We start from the raw sequence: 9,160 nt of genomic DNA, 5'->3' as shown, positions 1-9,160 counted from the left end.
TGGTAGAAATGGAAAACATGGCATTTGCGTATCTATTATTGTCACAACAATATTGACGTTGCTTGTATTCAAATTGTTGTAGGTTAAAATTTAGAATGTACTTGTCAATTTCCATATGTATTGATGGTTTAGCCATTTAGATAAGTTGATAAATGTACTTGTAATGAAATTGGCTATTAATCAAGAGAAATATAACATAAAAAGCCTAATTTGTTTCAAAGTAAGTTGTCACATTGCATTCCAAATACTTGTTCAACATTACATCTAAATACTTGTCCAAAATTAGGCAAACTTGTCCAAAATTATATAGCAACTTAAATAAGAAGTTTAAGGAAACAAAACTTTCAGAAACAGCAAACAAAACACATAACTTGAAGTTATATTACAGATTTCTAAACTAATCCTTCAACTATTTTCCCTAGCCCAGCTTGATTCAGCTACCGTGTTTCCTTGTGTGCCTGACTGAGAAGGGTTAACTTGACTTGCAACTTGAGAAGGATGAGCAGCCTTGTATGCTTCCTTTATATCCTTTCTTGTTGCAACCTTATATTTTCTTTCCTTTGCCCATTCTGTATTCACCAATGGTCTGCCACCTGCATTTTTAGGAGCTCTAGCCTCAGCTGCTCGGTTCTTGCAGGTCCTTTTATAGTGTCCTAACCCACCGCAGTTACTGCATACTCTGCATTTGTTGGACCTCTTCTGCCTCTTTACTTTCTCTGTCTGTGCTTCACCAGCTTTCTTCCTCCTTTTCTTCTTTGAAGGCCTGCCAGGCATCTTCCTCTCATGTGGTGGTAGAGGTTCAGGTAAGTCACTCTTCTCTCATCGTTTAGACCCAGCATAGGTAAAACAACAGGTGCATATGCTGACTCATACTTAGCTTTAGAGTAGGCTTCATCAATATAATCTTACACAACTTGTCTTTGCTTCAGTATACAAGGGAGTCCAGTGAGGTCCCAATGACGACAAGTGCATGATCTCGTGTGTAAATTAACATTGTGAAACTCTCCCCTATATTCCACCTCAAACAACTCTGTTGTTGCACGTTCAACCAAACAAAACCTAGACTCTTCAATAACTTTCTTAGTGTACTTTTCAGCATAAGGCATGAACTTGGCTTTATATTTCCCAACTCCTTCCCTTTTCTCAAAGTTTCTCTTCATGACATATCTCCTCATCCACTCCATGTGGGTGAGGATAGGCTTGTCCCTTACCTCTCTCAAGACATTATTAAATGACTCACACAAGTTGTTGAGGAGCATATTTGACTTACTTTGAGTGGAAAATGCATGCCTTGACCATGCACTTGGTGGGATTTTATTCAACCGTTGATGAGCTTCTTTGGATAATATCTCCATTCCTTTCATCTGAGCTTTAAATTCAGCCTACATATAAGTAGAAAATTAGGAAAACTCTTATATAAATTGAAGTCAAAGAATTTAAAATCTTATATAAATTAAGAAAATGAAAGATCTTATTACCTCAGTTGTTGCCCTTTGCTTACCAAAAAGTATCTTTGTAAACTTCACCGGATCAAGTAAGCTTGAAGTTAGACCACATGTGTCTCACACCATACCTAACCTCAACTTTTGGCACCACCCTATTTAGTGCATCAAGTAATCTCTTCTGCATGTCTGACATAAATGTCAGACCTTTCCCTTCCACCTTACTTAAATTACTTGACAGCAACTCCAGAAACCAACACCAAGAGTCCTTGTTTTCAACCTCTACTACTGCCCATGCTATAGGATAGAGGTTATGGTTACCATCTTGTCCAACTGCAACAAGACACATCCCTGGATATGCTCCCTTCAAATGGCAACCAAAAACTCCTAACAGTAGTGGCCTACAACCATTGATGAACCCGTCCTTACAAGCATTGAGGCAAACATACAACCTCTTGAATACAACTGGAGGCCTTTCAATGCCCTCACACTGAACTAAAGCTGTACTATCAGGGTTATACTTCTGTAAAGCATCAGCATAGTCATAAATCTTGGCATACTGGTCTTTGTTGTTTCCATAAAAGATCAATTTAGCCCTACATCTTGCCCACCAACACTTATCATAGCTAACCTCAACTCCCAAATCCTGTAGAACATGGTCCTTGAGTTTTTTCAAATTCCAGTCCATGTTTGTCCTCCTAAATTCAATTTATTTTTCACACAGAAATTGAGAGGTCACTTTTCTATTATGGGTTCTAAAACTACAAGTATGCTCAAAATTAGATGTTTTAATTTGAAAATTATCACCCTTATCTAACTTAGTAGCATGAACCTTGTAATGACAATTCCAACCCTCACATTTACACTCCACATACCAAAATTTAGATCATTTAGAATTCCACTCACACTGACACCTTTGCACACAATAGGCAGTCACTCTAACACTACAATTGTGAGAGTACCAAAAATCATAGCCATTTTGCACGGAATGATAAATAAGAGCTTTTCTAAATACCTTATTACTTGGAAATATGAGGTCAACCTTTAGAACAATAGGTTTGCAATCAGTGTCTAGATTGAAGACTTGATAACCTCCTACTTCATCATCTGAGCCTTGTATACTATTCAGCTCATCAGAGTTATAATCAACATCTTCCCCGACAAAAACATTCAAATCATCAACATCCCTAATACCAGGCTGTAAATCTCCCTCAACTCCCAAACCTTTCTCAACTCTTTCTAATATATCAGCCTCTTCAATGTCATTGTTGTTTAAAAACAAAGGAGGTTCATATTCTGGATCTGACACACCATCATCACTTAGATTTGTCTCACTTCCTTCTGAATCACTGAACTGAACAACTAATGCTTTTTCAGAAACTGCCTTTCTTCTCAAACACTTGTTCTTGGCATCAAACTTAATCGACGTCCCCAAAACTCTTGGTACAATACTCAATTATTTTTGGGGCAAAGTGTCATTGATTCAGTTTTATTTTAGTCACAATTCTAAGTTAACTAAATAAATATGAAATTACATTACTACCCCCATAAACTGACACTAAAATAATATTTAGTTCTTTGATTCTTTGATTTTCAAGTAACTTAATTCGGCTATATTTTATTTAATTCGGGTGACTTTAATCAAATTGTCTTATATTTCCATATGTATTTTCCTTATCTCATTTATTTTTTTGACAATCGAACTTTTATAATTTTGATCATGAATAACATAAAAAATAATATTTTATTATTTTTTTTTTTTGATAAAATGTAAGCTTTCATTAAATCAAAAGAGAACGGAAACCATATCCCGATCGAACGAGAAATTAATCTCATTCGTCGAACTAACCCAAACAGCCCAAGCCCAAAGAGCATTACAATGGACAACAAAACCAAATTACAGAAATCTTATCTAGAGGAATCTAGTTAGAACGACCCATCGTCTTCCTCCTCCATCCTACTGTAGACTACCAAGCAATCGTCATCGCCCACACAATAATCTCGTCCAGTCATCCTCCTTTCTCTTCGATCTCTTCTGTGTTTGAACAATCCAAATCTTGAGATCCTTGATTAAGTTTTCAGCGACTTTATGAGGTCTTAGCAGCTGCATCTCAAACTTGCATGTGTTCCTTTGCCTCCAAATGGAATAGATGAGAGCATTAAGAACGCCATTGACAACATCTCTCTTATACCCGGATCCATGGAATTGGATTCTCCAATCTAACAAATTTTGGCGAGGTAATTGAATGCCTAACCAAATCTCCACGATACTAACTATATTATTACTGTAGCTGCAGGAAAAGAAGAGATGATCCAGCTGTTCCGCTCCTACTCCACAGATATAGCAGGTATCGTCTGAGGTAATTCCAATATCTTTAAGCTTTGCATTAGTAGTAAGAGCTTTGTGATGATAAAGCCAAGCTACCAAGCTATGCTTGGGTATCGTCAATTGGTTCCAAACCATCTTTGACCATTGCACCTCCTGAGTTTTCTCTCTGAGGAAATCATATCCTTTAGCTATGGAATAATCCCCTTCTCCTTGCTCTGTCCAGTCTTTAAATAGATCTCTAACTTGACAAAGTTTCCTCCAATACCAGCTAGTGTCGGATGTGGGACAGTAACTATGCCATTCTTGCCCTTTGAGATACGTTTGGTTGATCCACTTAACCCATAAATGATCAGCTTTATGAGAAATCCACCACACTAACTTGCCCAACGCTGCTTTGTTCCACACAGAGTCATTTTTAAGCCCTAAACCCCCTTCTGTTTTGGGTCTGCAGACCTTGTCCCAGGCTACCAAAGGGGTTCTAATATACTCACTTCCTCCATCCCAGAGGAAGTTTCTGCAAATTGTCTCAATGCGGGCTATCACTCCACTTGGGAGAATGAACATTGTAGCCCAATAATTGTGATAAGTTTTTAGAACAGCTTTAATGAGCACCAGGCGCCCTGCATAAGAAAGCTTTCTTGCTCCCAGTCCCCTAATTTTAGCAGTGATCTTCTCAATAAGAGGAGCACAATCATGGGCATTGAGCCTGGTAGTTTTGATTGGCACTCCCAAATATTTGAAAGGGAGACGGCCTTCAATACAACCTGAAACTTGAAGGATTTCTCTCTTGACTGTAGCTTGCATTCCATTGAAATAAGCATTGGATTTCCCCTTGCTTAACCTCAATCCAGAAGCTTTAGAGAAGGTAGCATATGTCTTGAGTAAAATCATTATAGAGTTCACATCCCCCTTACTAAAAAGTAGGAGGTCATCTGCAAACATGAGGTGAGAAAGCCAAAGAAAATTTTCAAAGAAAATTGTTTTCAACCAAAAAATAATAGTACTATATAACTGGATGATATGATGATCAAAGTATTATTCTATTAGAAGGAAGAGCGTCACAATACGTCTGGATTCTCTCCAGTTGGTAAAATAACTGGAGGGTCCTGTTCCTTGCTTAATTAACTGACACGTGGGGATTCTCATTCCTTTATTATTATTAGAAAGGAATACAGTTCAATGCAACTCTCTCCGATAATTCCTGCTACCATAAAAGTGGTGAACTTATTAATAACTAGTTTTTGAACCCGTGTCCGCACGAGCGATCTTCAAAATTTTAGTTGACATAATTTATTTATGTATAAAAAACTCATTTATATGCCTTTAATCGAGTATAAACAAATAACTATTTCTGACTTATAGTTACTCTATTTCTAATAAACATGTATGTTTAACTGACCATTCTAAACCTGGCAAAATTGACCGACCCAAATGACTCGAACATAACCCGACACCCGAATTTGATTCAAAACCAGAATTGATCCGACCCACTATAACCCGAATCAAATGTTTATTGTTGCAAACAGATTATTATTAATGAAAAAATCGATAATAGTTGAACCGAGAATGACCTGAACCCGAATTAACCCGACCTGACCCAAAGCTACTAAACTCGAAATTGCCTCGACCCGAACTGGCCCGACCCGACTCGATTGACCCTTTTGCCTGGTCTAAATTTTTCACCCCATTTAATTCCTTAAACCTACATAATTTAACAATCAACTCTTAAGAGACCCAAATCTGATTCTCCTCCTCCAACTTTTTCAACATACCCCATAGTTACCCAACAACAACCAGCCAACTTCCAACACCAACGCTCCCGTGGATCGTGACCCACCTATAACCCATCTATTCATGACCCCATGTCCACCACCCACCAGTAACCAATACCATATACTGCTCATCACGTATAACTCTTACAAGTCCACAACTTGACTCTCATTTATCCGTTTCCAATTTTCGAGTTTGTTCTCTCTTTGTGGGCGGTGCGGGAGCCGTGAGGCAAGTTTTAGTTATTGTAGTTTTCTTTTAAAATCTCGAAAGTGGCAAATATCTTCTTAACTTTGAACAATGGTGAAATTAGACGCTGTAAGTTTTCATTATAGTAACCAAAGATTAATAAACAACCCTGTTTTTAGTTCTCGTTAAACTATCACAAAGACTTATTTTAAATTGATATCACTACTACAAATCCAGGCAACTACAACGCCCCATTAACAACGAGTATTCACGAAAATCACAATAGACGTTGTAGAATGTATGGCGCGAATTTTACTAAAATGAATTACAACGGGTATGGTTATAAAAACCGTTGTTATTAGTTTTAACAACGGGTTACACATGCACAACCGTTGTTAATAATATGGCGCAAAATTGACGCAAAGTTAGTGAAAAGTAATCACAACGGTTGATTTTGGAACCCGTTGTTAAAACTTATTTGACAACGGTTGTTGATTTACAACCGTTGTTAAAACTTATTTGACAACGGTTGTTGTTTAATAACCGTTGTCAATACCTTCCATACTATAAACCACACAAACACAAGTCTGTTGCAGCCACAAAACACAAACCTTAATACACAAACACAAACCCAGCAGCCAAACACAAACACAAAACACACACTTTCTCATCGTCTCTTTCTCTCTTTCTCTCTTTCTCATCGTCGCTTTATCTTCTCGCCGTCACTGTTGATTTCATCGTCTCTTACGTTCTGTAATTATCAGGTAAATCTCGCCGTCACTGTTAGTTTCATCGTCATTATTTTCTTTTTCTAATTATTTCATTTGCATGTATGTGTTTTTATCGACCATTATGTTATTTCTTTAAGTATTGTTCGCATAATTAGCTAGTAAAACAAAGAAGAAGCAAGATGAAGGAGCAAGATAAACATAATTAATATATATATATATATATATATATTTATAAATACATAAATTAAAAAAAAAATTACATTAATAAAAATGCAATTCTTATATTTTCATAGAGGATCTTATTCTCCTCTATCATATCCGTCCTCTCCTCCTTGGCTATTTGGAGGTTCCGTTCAGCAGTTATTATATCGTCATATAGCTGCAACTGCTGCTGCTCCGTCAAGCCATCTTCTTTGGCGTCCTTCAGTACGGATCGAGCATCCGCAAGGTAGCTCCTGAAACTTTCCTCAATATGGAGCAACCGGCGGATGAAACTGTTGTTGTTCTCGATCATAGTAAGAGTCTTAAGGATGATATCATTCATTTTGTTGGAGTTTGGAGTTTGTTTTGAAAGATTAAGGAGGGTTAATTTATTTGGAGTTTGTTTTAGCAGTTAGGGTTTGGAGATGTATATATTGAGATAATGGAAATGTTAGTTGAGATAATGCAATGTATTTATACTAAGCAATGTGTGGGTTGAGTTGTTTTTTAATTAATATATATGTTAGGAAGTTGTGCCATAATCATCATCATATCTCTCAATGCTGCTTCAAATCTTATTACTAACCCTTCTCATTCCATATTGTCCGTTCATATGCACAGTGATGGCAGTAATAATGCATGCATCGGAATTATAACGGGCCGTAATTATGCATGCATCTATTAATATTTAATTTTTTTTTTTTTTTTTTAAGAACAAACAACAACGGTTATTTATTAAAAAACCGTTGTCTTTAGTTATAACAACGGTTTTGTATATTACAACCGTTGTTATAACTTTCCCCCCAAAATTGAGTCACACTTTCCACAACGGGTTTTTATACTTAAAACCGGTGTTAATAGTTTTAACAACGGGTTCCTTTTTAGAAAACCAACCGTTGTTAAAACCTTTTACAACGGACGCTTTAACAACGTCCGCTTTTTTATATAACAACGGTTTTCAACCGTTGTTATAGCCTGTATCTGTAGTAGTGTATTATACGGCTTGTAGCAAAAAAAAATTTAATAATTCAACTTAATTGATTTTTTTGATATTATTTTAAATGTTATTCCGTATAAAGTTGTAAAAGTTTTATTTTTATATTTGACTAATTTGATTTTCAAATGATCATTTGATGAAATATTTGTGAAGAAATAAATAATGGAAGCGTAATCCTTTTTCACGTCCGTAGACGCTAAATAAACCTTTATCTATTAAGTATAAATACATTTTTACTCTTTTAAGCTCACCTTATTGGACTTTGTCTCTATACGGAGGAAAATATATAAAAAAGGTATACATAATTTGACAAAATAATCTTCCATTTGAAAAATTTACTTATTCCCATTATAAAAACTTACCTTGCACCATTTGAAAAATGAAATATGTACCGACAACATTATAACAATTCATAGTTACATCAAATAACTTTATTTGCACCATTGTCGTAAATTATTGTTTCTCATAGTAACAATATTAATTTATGAAACTCGTAAATAAGTCGACATTTTGCTTCCCATCTTATCTGCACTTTTACCCATAATCGACGCTCATACCGTCATCTTTAACCTAAACACCATCTTATCTCCGTTCGTAAAATCTCGATCTTTCGCTATTAATAGAAAATATTTAAATTAAGTCTTAAATACCATTACATATTTAATTGTAAATTTTATTGCATCATACATTCTACAATCTCATTAAGATTTGTAAATAAAAAAAAAACTAAAAAAAATTAGTGTAAGACATATAATTTAATTGATTCAAGTTTTGATTGTACGAATTTAGTTGCCAAATTTGACAACTTATAATATTTCATTGTCATCATATTTACGTATACTTATTTTATTATATTTCCAGAATGTCCATTAGTATCATATTTCTGTTATTTTTCCTTACATTTGAAGGGTCTACCATACTTTAAAAATAGAATATTTTACTATTACGCCTTCATTATATAAAAGATTATTCTCTGTTATCAAAATATTCAAAAAATAAGTAGGACTGATACTTGCAACTTGCCAAAAATAAAGCATACCGATAACCATTTATACACTACTCGTAAGTCGTATCACCTTTTGGCCTCACGTTTCGTAAAAAAAAAATTGAGACGATGCTAGTATTGAATAACATTAATAATCATAGAAACAATCAAAATCATCATCCAATTCCCCCGAAATTGAATGGTAGAATGACGTCCAATACATGCAAAGTACTCAGGGGACTAGAGGGAGAGAACTTCAAAAATAAAAGTACAATATAGTCGTTTCTTAACTTTTCGTATTATGTTAATTGGTTTTAGATTAAATCTTTTTAATTGGAGTTGGAGTTGTATATTGAATATATTACGTTGTGCCAATTTATATCATAGCTATCATAATTCTAATTTGGGTGAGATTTTTGAAGAGAATTTCGGTCCAACAGAATATTATTAGAATATAAATATAAATATTTATCATACGTAAATTTTGTTGGAATACAAAATAAAAGTATCAAAGTG

General features: G+C 35.0%; 1 protein-coding gene across 1 annotated transcript; it reads right to left on the bottom strand.

Moving 5' to 3' along the window:
* Positions 1-905: 905 nt before the first annotated feature.
* On the bottom strand, positions 906-2,130 carry LOC141637548 (uncharacterized). The gene is made up of 2 exons (XM_074447033.1): positions 1,579-2,130; positions 906-1,382 (listed from the first exon to the last, which is right to left on the bottom strand). The coding sequence occupies exons 1-2, from the start codon at positions 2,128-2,130 to the stop codon at positions 906-908; spliced, it is 1,029 nt and encodes a 342-aa protein (XP_074303134.1).
* Positions 2,131-9,160: the final 7,030 nt, after the last annotated feature.

Source organism: Silene latifolia, unplaced genomic scaffold (assembly GCF_048544455.1).
Source record: "Silene latifolia isolate original U9 population unplaced genomic scaffold, ASM4854445v1 scaffold_119, whole genome shotgun sequence".
Classification (NCBI taxonomy): Eukaryota; Viridiplantae; Streptophyta; class Magnoliopsida; order Caryophyllales; family Caryophyllaceae; genus Silene; species Silene latifolia.
The sequence above is the reverse complement of the archived record's forward strand: the minus strand, read 5'-3'. Positions and strand labels throughout refer to the sequence as shown.

Bases quoted from the DNA above. Each gene is read 5' to 3' on its own strand.
- LOC141637548 (XM_074447033.1), bottom strand. From the start codon at position 2,130: ATGGACTGGAATTTGAAAAAACTCAAGGACCATGTTCTACAGGATTTG. The intron at 1,383-1,578 runs GTTAGGTATGGT...ACTTATATGTAG, and splicing joins GGGTGGTGCCAAAAGTTGAG to GCTGAATTTAAAGCTCAGAT.